At 42.8% G+C, this 14,018-nt stretch overlaps 1 protein-coding gene across 3 annotated transcripts in view; it reads left to right on the forward strand.

The window, feature by feature from the left end:
• Positions 1-14,018, forward strand: part of LOC121269049 (rho GTPase-activating protein 27-like) — a 201,565-nt gene that overhangs the window by 37,348 nt on the left and 150,199 nt on the right. For all 3 annotated transcript variants that reach the window (XM_041173457.1, XM_041173456.1, XM_041173458.1), the window contains one exon: positions 12,767-13,804. In XM_041173457.1, the coding sequence (XP_041029391.1) occupies positions 12,824-13,804 (981 nt within the window). In that variant the 5' untranslated portion in view covers positions 12,767-12,823. The remainder of the gene's footprint in view (positions 1-12,766; positions 13,805-14,018) is intronic.

Genomic DNA, 14,018 nt, shown 5'->3' on the forward strand with positions numbered 1-14,018 from the left:
TTGTTCACCACACTTTCTTTCTAATATTCTGAGCAAAGATCAGATTTGTTGTGGGGGAACTAATTTTGAATTCATGTATTTTTCCACCATCAGGATGTTTCTTGTTGCTTCTTTGGTCCTCAGCAAATCCAGTAAATGAAGTAAATTTCAGGAATGTACAACCCTGGCCCACAACCTTACCAGCTGGGATTCTGTATAATGGGCATCCTGACATTTCCCCCATAGCTTTCCTAAAAATTCCCTCATTCTGCGGGCACAATCAGAATTTTCCAATGTGTGCTGTAAATGGGAGAGACACCATGGGCACATTGATAATTAACCTTCTATTCACAAAAAAAATGTAGATGTCAATGATAGTATAAATCAAATCTATTACTATGTTATGTTTTGGGACTGTCTTTAATTTAGGATAAAAATGAAGGGAACCATGTGACCTGTTCAGAAGTCTGCCTAACAATAGATTTGGATCACATAGCTGTTAAAGATTAAAAGGATGCTGGGTTGTTTTGCTGGAAAGAAGGTGTAAGGTGTTCACACTTGGAGACAATAGCAAGAGCAGCTGCGTTTACAGGTTTAAGCTGCTAGTCTCCAAAGTCCCAGGAAGGTGTTGAAAATGTCGGGTGGTAACAGCTGTGCTTTAAACTTTTTTTTACTTCCAAGATTAAAAGAAACATTAGGGTCTCAAGGGTAGCTAATCAGCATTTCTATCTGGATACAAGGCCCATGTGATTCACATTACCATGGCAACAGGCTTTGAGAAGGGAAGGGTTTCTATGATATCCCTGAAAACTCTCAAACACAAGAGGTCTACCAGGATCTGGAAGAGAGGAAGCAGTTAGAGGTTGAGGTTTTCTAATGTTCAGGAATGGGGTGGGGGCTCATGCTCAGATTAAAAAGGCCAAATTCATGAGATCCTAAAGTGAAACTGGAAGATTTGCCTTACTTGCGCTAGAGGGAGAATCGCCAGGAAAAACTCTCACCGTGAAAGACAGTAAAGGAATGGAATGGAAGTAAAATCTTGGGAGCTAAGATTCACTTTGGGAAAATGACTACTTAAGAGACAATGTAAAGTATCCCTGTGAAGTGGGTTTTTCAGTTGTGTTAAAAGTAGAAGGCGAATGTTTTGTTCTGTAGTTTAAAGAATAAATTACCTACAGAAATAGTGATTAGTCAAGTTGTTTTTAATCTGTTTATTAAAGTAAAGGTCTTAAAATGTAAAGTTATTGGTCTCTACAAGGATCATAAGTGTAGAAACTGGTATAAAACACTGAAAATACAGTCCACAATTTCGATACTACATTAATCATCCTTACATTTCAATTGTGTCCAGCCTACTTCTGATTATTCAAAGTTGTTTTTTTGCACTAAACTAATTGAATTAGCTGCTAATTTCAATCACCTGACTCTAAATCAAGAGGAAACTGTCTTAATTCCATAACCTTCGTAGCCCCTGACTTAGCTCCTCTAGCATTTTAAATTTAACACCCTTAGCGTTCACTGTTTAAACAAAAACTTAAAATAGAAAACAATTAAAATCAATCCCAATTCTCTGGTTCTTCTCTTGAAGCCGACGACTGCTGGAGGCCGTTACTTTATAAGGGACAATGACCTGATTGAATCCCTCCCTGGTGGTTGTCTGTAAAGATTGCTTTAAAGAGTTGAAGTGGATCTGAACTGCTTTTCGGACCTTGGGCTCCAAAGTAGAAATGACGCCATTTGTGAATGATACTGTTCTTGCAAAGTCCATGGACTGCATCATTGTGGGTCTTGCTGCACTACTGGGACTTGTACTAGTGATAGAGGACAGTATAGTCAGGACAATAGATACTGTTGTCTGTAGCCATGACTGGGAGCTCTGTAGTTATGTTGCCTGCCCGGTGCCAGGGTTAAGGATATCTCCTCACGGGTGGAGATGAGCTTGGAGTAGGAGGGGGAGGATCCGGTTGTTGTGCTCCATGTAGAAATAAACAATATAGTTAGAAGTAGAACTGACGTTCTGCTAAGAGTGCTTGCAGAGTTAGGGTGTGAATTAAAATGCAGAATATCAAAGATGATAATGTCTGGATTGTTACCTAAGACATGTGCCAATCATAGGGTCAAGATCTCAGCAGAACAGCTCTGTCTTTCCTTAGTGCAGTGCCAGCGTCCCATTAATTGAAACCACTTCTTATGCAATAAATAAATAAATTTAACAGCTGCAAAACATAGCAACATTATCAAGGTGTAACTCAGCGTGCTTTAAATTTTTCAACTTCTTCAAAGGCAAGTTTCTGTAACTCAGTATACTTTAAATTTTTCAATTTCTTCAAAGACAAGTTTCTTTGAGTTTTCCACTCGTACTAATTTTTTTTGTTGAAACTGTTGATTGGAGGAAAGTATATTGTTTATTCATGTTAAGGTCGTTATGGTTTTATGTGTGTGATGATATCATGAGGTAACATAGGCTTTGCAAATGGTGCCTTGGGAATCCTTGGATTCTTTCAAATTGCTTAAGTTAAATCTTAGCTTCACTGACTGAAAGTTGCTGACTCATCCAGCTCATCCAGGCAAATATTATTTGCCCAATGTGAGAACAAAATCATGCCTTTGTAAAAGTATATTACAAAGGCAAAACAGACTGAGACATCCAGTCCCCGTTGTAGGGTGGAGTATTTAATACTTTTTGGAAGCTGGAACTTGAAAGCAAAGCTTGCAAGTAAAGAGGTTGTCCACACACAAGTAGCATCTAGTCTTCCATGTTTGTACAAGCTGTTGGTGACATTATCTGATTATTGGTTTCCTTTTGCTCACTCAGTTTGCACCCAAGTTTTTATAATTCCTGAGAGGTGTCATCAGTGAAAACACAAAATGTAAGCCAGTGTTCCACAAGATCTCCAACAGACCCAGCGCGCAAGGAAAATATGAGGAAAGCAGTCCCCATTGACCAGTGACAGTTTACTTGAGCCCTCTTCATGGTATTAAAGCAAAATTCCGCAGATGCTGGAACTCTGAAATCAAAACAGGAAGTGGTGGAAAAACTCAACGGGTCTGGCAGCATCTCTGGAGAGAGAAACAGGGTTAACATTTGAGTTGAATATGACTCTCCTTCAAAACTAATCTACTAAATGACAGCTTTTAAACAGGAGAACCTTGTAGAACGTGAGAAACGTTTGGTATTTTTTGCAGAAGTGAGTGCTAACTCCTGTGGAACAGAAACCTCAAGCACAGAATCCAGCATTTTGTTCCTCTTTTTTGAAAAGTAAGCTTGAGAAAGCTAAGTGGAGGGCCAAAGCTCATAAAGCAGTACATATCACTAAGTTTGAAAAGAGAAGATAAGTAATAATTAAAGAAATAAATTTGTGTTTTAAAGTCTACACATTCTAGAAGGAAGGGAAGCCTGATTAGTCAAATATAGAGGTGACAAAGGTGAGGATGAAGGTTTCAGTAGCAGACGGGCTGAGCTGGGGAGGGGGTGGGTTGATGGAGAGAGTATGGGGTCAGCTCAGGGTAGAATAGGACAACCTGTTTCAACCTGAGACAATGGCTGAGGTTGGGGATGGAACAAGCAGCAAGACTAAGGAGTTTGTGGTTTCAGTTTTCCAAATCAGTCTTCCAAGGTGAGAGTGACTGCCCTTGACATCAAGGCAGCATTTGACAGAGTGTGGCATCAAGATGCCCTTAGCAAAACTGGAGTCAATGGGAATCAGCGGGAAAACTCTTCACTGGTTGGATTCATGCCTAGCACAAAGGAAGGTGGTTATGGTGGTTGGAGGTTAATCATCTCAGCCCCAGGACGTCACTGCAGGAGCTCCTCAGAGTAATGTCCCAGGCTCAACCATCTAGCTGCTGCTTCAATGACCAACCTTCCATCATAAGGTCAGAAGTGGGGATGTTCGCTGATGATTGCATAATGTTCAGCACCATTGATGACTCCTCAGATACTGAAAAACGCTGCGCCCATATGCAGCGAGACCAGGACAACATTCAGACTTGGGCTGATAAATGATAAGTAACATTCACGTCACACAATTGCCAGGCAATGGCTATCTCCAACAATAGAGAACCCAACCATCTCCCATTGGCATTCAACTGCATTACCATCACTGAATCCCCACTATCAACACCCTGGGGTTTATCATTGACCAGAAACTGAACTGGACTAGCCATATAAATACTGTGGCCACAAAAGCAGGTCAGAGGCTGGGAATTCTGTGGAGAGTAACTCATCTCCTGACTCTCCAAAGCCTGTCCACCATCAACAAGGCACAAGTCAAGGAGTGTGGTGGAATACACTTCACTTGCCTGGATGAGTGCAGCTCCAACAACACTCAAGAAGCTCGACACCATCTAGGGCAAAGCGGCCCGCTTGATTGACACCCCATCTGCAAACATCCATTCCCTCCACCACCAACACACAGTGGCAGCAGTAGGTACCATCTACAAGGAACACTGTAGCAACTCGTCAAGGCTCCTTTGACATCATCTTTCAAACCTGCAATCTCTATCACCTAGAAGGACGAGGGGAGGCAGATGCATGGGAACGCCTGCAAGTTCCTCTCCAACCACTCACCATCCTGACTTGGAAATATATCGCTGTTCCTTCACTGTCATTGGGGCAAAGTCCTGGAATTCCCTCAGTAACAGCACTGTGGATGGACCTACACCATATGGACTGCAGTGGCTCAAGAAGGCGGCTCACTACCACCTTTTCGAGGGCAATTAGGGATGGGCAGTGAAAATGCTGGCCTAGCCCATGTCCCATGGAAGAATAAAAAAATGTTTAACTGGAGGACCAGATGTTAGACAAGGCAGTTTAACAACACAGAGCCACTAAAGGCATTGGCAGAGATGTTGGTAATTTAGAGCTGGGTGTCATCACTGTGCATATAGGAACTGATAACATGTGTGTGGATAATGTCTCAATGGAGAACAGTTAGATGAAGAAGATGAGGAGGTGTAGGGTTGAGCCAGTTCTGGTGTGAAACATTGGACAGAATCTGCTCAGCCAGAGAGACGTGTGTTGTGTGTGTTGTGTGTGTTGTGTGTGTTGTGTGTGTTGTGTGTGTTGTGTGTGTTGTGTGTGTTGTGTGTGTTGTGTGTGTTGTGTGTGTTGTGTGTGTTGTGTGTGTTGTGTGTGTTGTGTGTGTTGTGTGTGTTGTGTGTGTTGTGTGTGTTGTGTGTGTTGTGTGTGTTGTGTGTGTTGTGTGTGTTGTGTGTGTTGTGTGTGTTGTGTGTGTTGTGTGTGTTATGTGTGTGTGTGTGTACGTACACATGGTTACAAATTCCTGCTATCATAACTTTTAACAAATTCCCAAACTAATGTCCATTAAGGCAACAGCAACCCATAAACGTAACCAGGTACCAGGCAAAGCATTTTCACCTTACAAATTCAAAATAAGGTTCTTTTCACTTTGGTTCCTGTGGAGACAATTGGAGGCTTAAAGCTGCTGATCTCACATTGCCTCTGCCTGTACATATAACACTGCTGAAGTTATACCTAGCACCACTCAATGAATGTAAATTTTCATTGTATCACCAACCTCTGAACTAACCTCTCTAACAATAGTATCAATTTCATAGTATCAATTTTATTAGTAATATATACATGTGGCTTGGTAGCTGCTAGAAAGGCGTCAGTTTTCGCCCCATTTCTTGAATGCTCTATTCAAAAAATGCAAATACACTATCTCTCTTACATATCAAAACTAGTATACATCAAAGCACCTAGACTAGCTGGCTTTAATCCACATAAGACACACCCACAGTTTAAACCTCTATTTTAAAAGAGAAATATTTTCCAATCATATTATATACATTAATAGCTTCATGACACTATACATTTTTACCTTTCTAGCCAGCTTCCTCTCATACTCTAATTTCTCTCTTCTGATTTACCTTTTAGTCATTCTCTGCCATTCTTTATATTCTGACCAATCACCTGACCTGCCACTCACCTTTGCACAATTATGTGCATTTTCTTTAAGTTTGATGCTTTCTTTAGTTAACCATGGATGGTGGGTCCTCCCTTTATATTTTTCTTTATGGTAGGAATATTCTTATTCTGAGCATTCTAAAATATCTTCTTAAATGTCTACCACTGCTTCTCTATTGATCAGTCCCCTAGCCTAGTGTCCCAGTTCACTTCATCTATCTCAGCTTTCCTGCTGACATAGTTGCCTTTATTTAAGTTTAAAATACTAGTCTTAGACCCACTCCTCCCTTTCAAACTGGATGTAAAATTCACTCATATTGTGGTCTCTGCTACCTAGGGGTGCTTTTACTCTGAGGTCATTAATTAATCCTGTCACATTGCACAATGCCAAGTCTAATATAACCTGCTCTCTGGCTGGTTCCAGAACATGCTGCTAAGAAACAATCTCGAAAGCATCTTATGAACTCCTCACATAGGCTACCACTGCCAATTTGATTTTTCCAGTTTGTATGTAGATTAAAGTCACCCATGTTTATTGACATCCCTTTATCACAAGCACCAAGTATTTCATCTTGTATACTTTGTTCTACATCATGGTTACTGTTAGGGGGCCTGTAGATCACTCTCATTAGTGACTTCTTTCCCTTACAATTTCACATCTCCACCCAAACCGATTCTACGTCCTGATCTCCTGAACCAAAGTCATCTCTAACTATTACACAAATGCTATCCTTGATTAACAATGCTACCCCTCCACCTTTTTTGTTGTTTTTTTGTTATCTTTGTGACATCTAATCTTGATTCTTTGTGCATTCTTAGATTTTTTTCTCCCTGTCCCGTGCTGCCATTCTCCAACCCTCAATTCCCATCTTGCTACTTTCCTTTCTTACCTTGTCTCTACTCTTTGATATACCACATCTTTCCACATTTGATCCATTGCCCCCACTATTAGTTTAAAACCCTCTCTACTTCCCAGGTTATGCGGTTCGCAAGATCACTGGTCCCAACACAGTTCAGGTGTAGACCCTCCTAATGGTACAGCCCCCATTTCCCCAGTGCTAGTACCAGTGCCCCACAAGCCATAACCCACTTCTCCCACACCAGTCCTTGAGCCATGTATTTATCTCTCTAATTTTATGTGCCCTATGCCAATTTGCACACCACTCAAGTAATAATCCAGAGATTATAACCTTTGACATCCTGCTTTTCAATTTAGTGCCTAGCTTCTCATACTTTCTGTGCAGAATTGCTTTCCTAGTTGTACCTATGTCATTGGTACCTACATGGGCCATGACAACTGGATCCTCCCCTTCCCATTCCAAGTTCCTCTCCAGTCCTGAGCAGATGTCCTGAACCCTGGCACCAGGCAGGCAACACAGCCATCTGGACTCTCGCTCTTTGCTACAGAGAACAGCGTCAATCCCCCTCACCATACCGTCCCCTCTGCCACTACATTCCTTCCCCCTCCACCCCCCACTTGAAAGGCTCCCTGTCCCACGGTGCCATGGTCAGTTAGCTCATCCACCCTGCGGCCCCCCATTCTCACCCAAACAAGATGAGAGAACCTCAAACCTATTGGACCATTGCAGACGCTCACACTCCTGCACTCCTGCCCTCTGGCTCTCCTTAACTGCCTCACCCGCAGTCACACCCTTCTGTCCCTAACCACTGACCAAATCAGAAGACCCTATCCTAAGTGGTGTGACTGCTTCCTGGTATAAAGCATCCAGGTAGCTTTCCCCCTCCCTGATGTGTTGCTGTGTCTGCAGCTCAGCCTCCAGCTCAATGACTCTGAGCCGAAGTTCCTCAAGCCACAAACATTCACTTCAGATGTGTTTGCCCTGGATCACAATGTTATCCAAGAGCTCCCACATGCTGAAGCCTTGACACATCACCTGTCCTGCCATCCTTAGTGTGTTTTAAATAATTAGTTAATGATATTAGTCACTTATTTGTTTTTTAAAATATATTTTATTAACTTTACCACCAATTTGAGTACTATTTTAAATCTTAGGGATAGAATAGAACTTACCTACTTACCAGATACTCACCAAACAGCTAGCTCCTCTCCCTGTAGTAGAGCAAGAACCAATTCCTACAGGGTGAGAAAGATAGAAAAAGAAAACAAACACCTCCTTCCCCCTCCTTCACTAAACTTCCCCTCTCGCCAAACTCCACATCTTCAATCAGTTACCTCAGCTGCACTCCATCTGCCCTGGACCCCTGCTGTGTCTGGAGCCCTGCAAAGGGCTGGGAGTGGGTATAGGACTTCGGAGCCACCTCTGAAATTCTCAGAGGAGTCGCAAGAATGGAAGGGCGACAGCTGTGGTCATCATCAATGCTCTGAAGGGATTTCCCACCACACAGATGGCCGTACCAGCTGCGGGCCTCCTTTATTTTTAAATTTTCCACAGGCATCTGAAAGTTTTATTTTGAGGTGCCCTCACACTGCTCTTCCTTACTCAGCAGTGCCAACCTCCCCCAGTGAGGCAGCTGTCCCTCTGCTTTGGCTTCCTGTGATGCTGTTCTGCCCACAATCCTTAATTGGATGGTGAATGCGGAGGCAGCCTCTTGATTCGCCGCCTCCCATAAGATTGCACAGGGGGAGACGAGAGACACCAGTGGGGTTGGGACCAAAAAATGGTCCTGCATTTGGGCTCTTGTTGCCTGCAGAAAAATTCCGCCTGTTAACTCTTCCTTTTTTCACAGATGCTGCCTAACCTGCTGAATGATTCCATCCGTTTGTGTTTTTATTATAAATTCTTGGGGGGAGGTATAATAGTGGTTGGTGGAATGGGGAGCTGTTCTTGGAGGTACTCTGGTCATGGTAGGATAGGTAAGAGTGGAATAAGTGAGGGCAGACCTGTGCAAGGCTGAAGAGGAGAAGGAGGGAAAATATAACATGATCACAGTCACAGAGGATGTTCTTTGCGATTTAGTTTAAGGCTGATTCAGTGCTGCATCAGGGGCAGAAACCTGATTGGAGATATTTAAACAGGGAGTTGTAGGTGAGAAAGGTATGATTCTGGGGAGGCAACAGCCTAACCAACTTTCCCCCACATATAAAATTCCCCAGCCCTATCAACATGTTCATGAATCCCTCTGTACCCTCCCTAGTGCAATCACATCCTTCTGATAATGTGGTTTAGCTGGGGTTTCTGGGACCCATTTCCCTGTTTCTTTAGGAGAGGGCTTGGTAACGTGGGTAGGAAAGGGAGAAGTGGTTGGAGATGGAAAAGCTGTTCTGATAGCAAGAGGGGTTAAGGGGTGACTTCTTTGAGAAGGGATTTCAATTTGGAAAAGAATGACATTATCTGAGGAAGGGGAACCGTTTACAAGAAGGGGTGTTGGATGGCCAGCAGCTTTGTGAGAATGGAAAAGGGAGCAGATCATGAACAATGTGATACTGAGAAGTGTCGAGGAACAGAGGGACCTTGGAGTGCATGCCCACAAATCCCTGAAGGTAGCAGGATAGGTTGATAATATACTTAAGAAGAGATATGGGATATTTTCCTTTATCAGCCATGACATTGAATGTAAAAGAGGAAAGGTTATGCTTGAAATGTATAAAAATGCTCAGGCCATTAGCTAGGATACTGTGTGCAGTTCTGGTCACTCTATTATAAAAGGGATGTAATCGCACTAAGGAGGTATGGGGGAGATTTACAAGGATATTGCCAGAACTGGGGAGTTTTAACCACAAGGAAAGGTTGATTAGGCTGGAATTGTTTTCCTTGGAATGAAGCTGGGGGCAGAGTTAATTGGGGTGTAGAAAATAAAGTGGACAGGAAGGACTTGTTTCCATTAGTAGAGAGATCAATAACTAGGAGAGGCATAAATTTAATGTAATTGGTATAAGGAATAGAGGGGAGTTGAGGAGAAGTTTTGTCACCCAGAGGATGGTGGAACTCACTGCGTGAAAAGGTTTTAGATGCAGAAAGGCTATGGACAAAGGTCTGGAAATCTGAATTGGGCTGGTATAGACTGCATGTGCCAAATGGCCTCTTTCTCTACCATAAATTTCTAAGATTTGATGAACCTATGAGCCTCGAGAAGGCATGAAGAGAGAAGAAAAAGATTTGGAGAAGGTCTGGTGATTAAGGATACAGCGGGGGTGAGTGTGGGACAGGGGAAAAGGGGAAGCTGAATGAGTTATGAAATATGAAGTTATGAAATAAATTCATTTCATAGTTATTGATCTCTCCTAGTTATTGACCTATCTACTAATGGAAACAAGTCCTTCCTGTCCACTTTATTTTATACACCCCAATTAACTCTGCCCCCAGCTTCATCCTAAAGAAAACAATTCCAGCCTAATCAACCTTTCCATGTGGTTAAAATTCTCCAGTTCCAGCAATATCCTTGTAAATCTCCCCCATACCTCCTCAGTGCAATTACATCCTTTCTATAATAGAGTGACCAGAACTGCACACAGTATCCTAGCTAATGGCCTGACCATTTTTATACATTTCAAGCATAATCATAAATGAATGGCCTCAATTTTAGTGTCATGAAACTCTTCACACTTGTTTGTGGTGAGGGTGGTGGGGGAAAGGATTTTAAGGAGGTGGTTGCGAGTGGAGAAATGAAGCCACGAGGTTATCTTTGCAGTCCAGGATTCACCCGACATAGTGGGAAATTTGGAAAATGAGGTAATGGTCATATCTTGCTGTGATAAAATGGCAAGACCACTGGCACTAGCCATTACTTATAGACAAATGGTGCAGCAACTTCAGTTGGGGGAAGATATGCGAGTTAAACTCGGATATCTAAATGTTGCCATCCAATTCAAGTTATGCCATGCTGCCATTTAGCTTTGCAAAATGGTACGTTCCTACCTGACTCACTATTGAAATGCATCCAGTGCTGTGAAGTTGATGTATTTACATGGTAGATATGAACGTAACTCGCCACAGAAAGTTGAGTCTTGTCAGTTCAAGTCTAAAGCACCCTTTTACTGATGTGATAAGTATTCATTTCAGCCAATCAATCTTGCTGACATGAAAATGAAATATTAGATATTGGGTGGAATTTTACAGACCAGTTGTGATGGGGACGGGGCAGTAAAATACAGCAAACTGTTCAAAAGTCCACTGACTTCAGCAGGACTGGAAAATCCCACCTGCGAGAGGGGCCATAAAATTGCGCCCATTATTACCAGATATTGACGATATCAAAGGATATGATCTAGTTGAATGGCGGAGCAGACTCGAGGGGCCAAATGGCTTATTCCTGCTCCCGTGTTCTTAATACAAGTGTGGAGTCTCATTCCTTCACCCTTGAATTGTTGGAGATTTTTAAAATGTACAATTCAAAATTGTATTTATTGTTTTCCTTTCTCTTTTTTTATTCTCTCCCTCTCCCGCTGTCACCTGTCTTAATCCAATCTTTTTTTTTCTCTTCCCTTTCCTGATTTGACATTGAATTCACCGCCCCCCCCCCCCCCCATCTAATTTACACTTCCTTCTCAGTCTTTGTACTGTTTATTTCACAATCCTTCAATCTAATTGATTATTGAGATGCACGGTCACGTTATTCAAGTCCCTGTTTCCCTCACTCTGCTTTTATCAGCTCCCTCTGCAACTTGCCATTCAAAACTTTTAAAAACCTAAACAAACAAGACCAAGTTGAGCAGCAGATGCCATTAGACGACCTTTTATTGTAAATTAGGGCCCAGTAACGTTTTGAGTGTGATTTTAGTCCTTTCCTAGTAAAAGTTTCATCCTCCAGTTAGAGGGAGTCCTGAACCCTGACAATATTACAAGCTATGCAGAAATTCATCCTCCTGAAGTTATGTTTACATACAAATAACATTTCTGACAGGAGGAAGTATAAGACTGTCATTCCTAACAGAGAGCTGTGCACAATATGTAATTGGAACAGCAGTGAGGCTGCCAAATAGCTGCAGTTTGGTCATGTTCCTCATGCTGCACACTTAATTTAGAGCACATTCTGAGAACTTCCCCCCTCCCCAGCTCAGCTGGTAAGTGCCTCACTCGGTCTGGCTCGGGGTTATGTGGATTCCCAGGTCCATCTGCCAGATCGTGCTAAGTTATTTGGTGCCAATGGAGCCGCTGGCAATAGAGGAAATAGCTGACCACAAATAAAAGGAAGATAAAAATCTGCCAATTTCTTTCTGGTGATTCCTGTCCTGTGGCCCTTACTAGAAAGTGACTGTGTGTGATGTGGGTCTGTTTTTATTCGTTCATGGGATGTGGACGACACTGGCAAGGCCAGCATTTATTGCCCTTCCCTAATTATCCTTGAGAAGGTGGTGGTGAGCTGTCGTCTTGAACTGCTGCGGTCCATGTGGTGTAGGTACACCCACAGTGCTGTTAGGGAGGGAGTTCCAGGATTTTGATCCAGTGACAATGAAGGAATGGTGACATATTTCCAAGTCAGGATGGTGAGTGACTTGGAGGGAAACATGCCGGTGGTGGTGTTCCCATGTCTCTGCTTCCCTTGTCCTTCTAGATGGTAGAGGTTACGGGTTTGGAAGGTGCTGTCTAAGGAGCCTTTGTGAATTCCTGCAGTGCACCTTGTAGATGGTGCACACTGCTGCTACTGTCCATGGCGGTGGAGGGAGTGAATGTTTAAGATGGTGGATGGGGTGCCAATAAGTGGATGTGTGCGCTTGCACATGTGTGCATAGATGCCAGTTGAGGATAGGACTGGGCTGAACTATGATGCTACACGTGGTTAAATATCTTGCTGACATTATTCACCCTATAGGTGCACACAGAGACGATGGTTGCAAGGATATGTTACTGGAGAACAACAACATCACCAAGATTTGTTGCAAAAGGTTATGAGCTTATGGCATAAGATACTGACTGATGTTTCTTTCTGTTACAGAGATGAGGCAACATTCCTGAAAGGAATCTTGCTGAAGACGCCTATACTGGATTGGAGATGTCTACAGTCACAGAAAACACGCTTGTTCAAGTTGAATTTGACTACGAGTACACAAGGGATGCAAGACTCGTCTCTATTAAGCAAAATGAGCAATATATTCTTGTCTCAAAAACCAATGACAGTTGGTGGTATGTTAAAAAAGATGACCAATCCAAACCATTCTATGTGCCAGCGCAATATGTGAGGGAAGTGTCTACAGGGGAACCAGCCTCTCCTGGGGTCCAGTCCCTGAATGGATCTGACTCTCCTGAAAGCCAAAATAAAGGAGAGGTGATGGATACTTCAAAAAAACAGTGTGATGTTGAGAAAAATCAGCTGGTTCACCAACAACAAGGGCAGAATGTCTGCAGTTCAGATCTGATCTTGGAGAAAAAGAAGCAGACCAACTCAAGTCCTACCAAAGACAAGGATCCTTCATTAAATCTAGTGGGCAGCAATAGCCCTCCGACAATGCATGGTTCAGCAGATTCTTCACAGGGTTCTAGTGTGGCACCAGATTTGCTGCCGTGTTACAGTGAAGTACACAGAGCCATTACAAACAGTAAAGAATCCGATAATCAAAATTTCACCTCTGCCAAAGATTTGACATGGCAAAGCTCCACAATCAGGGTTCAGTCCAAGCAGCAAGCCAACCATACCCAAAGATTTAGCCTGGTAGGAGGGTTCAGTACAGTACACTTAGCTCCTCAAAGCCTCGAGAGGCTCTATATGGGAAAAGACATCAGCCCTTCAGAAATGGCCACCCCACCCCGAAGTGCCAGTTTCAGCCATGTGATCAGTCCCAAGAGACAATCTTCTGCAGGAATTGGTGCCATGACATTGGGACGTCCAATAGCTGCAGAGAAAAAGGACCCTGCAAACTCTAAGTCCTTTCCACAAACATCAGATTGTGATTGCGAAAATGTTTACGAGTCAATACCAGACCTCCCGAAGCCGAAGTCCAAAGCACGGAAAGGAAAGGCCAATGATTCACCAAAGGTTAGCGCGCATGAGAGAAGCATTGCAAGTTTGGGAATAGGATGAATATGCATTTGTGAATGTGTGTGATTTTGTAATCCATTTGAGGAAAGCACCGATCATTCATTCACTCACAACCCTTTTCGTTCCCTTTGCTCTTTTCTCTTTTTAGTCCTATTTTTGTCAGTTTTGTCCAGCTTTTGTTTTCATGATCAGTTTTTTTGGTCAGTTTCTT

The sequence above is a fragment of the Carcharodon carcharias genome, chromosome 23 (assembly GCF_017639515.1).
Source record: "Carcharodon carcharias isolate sCarCar2 chromosome 23, sCarCar2.pri, whole genome shotgun sequence".
NCBI lineage: Eukaryota > Metazoa > Chordata > Chondrichthyes > Lamniformes > Lamnidae > Carcharodon > Carcharodon carcharias.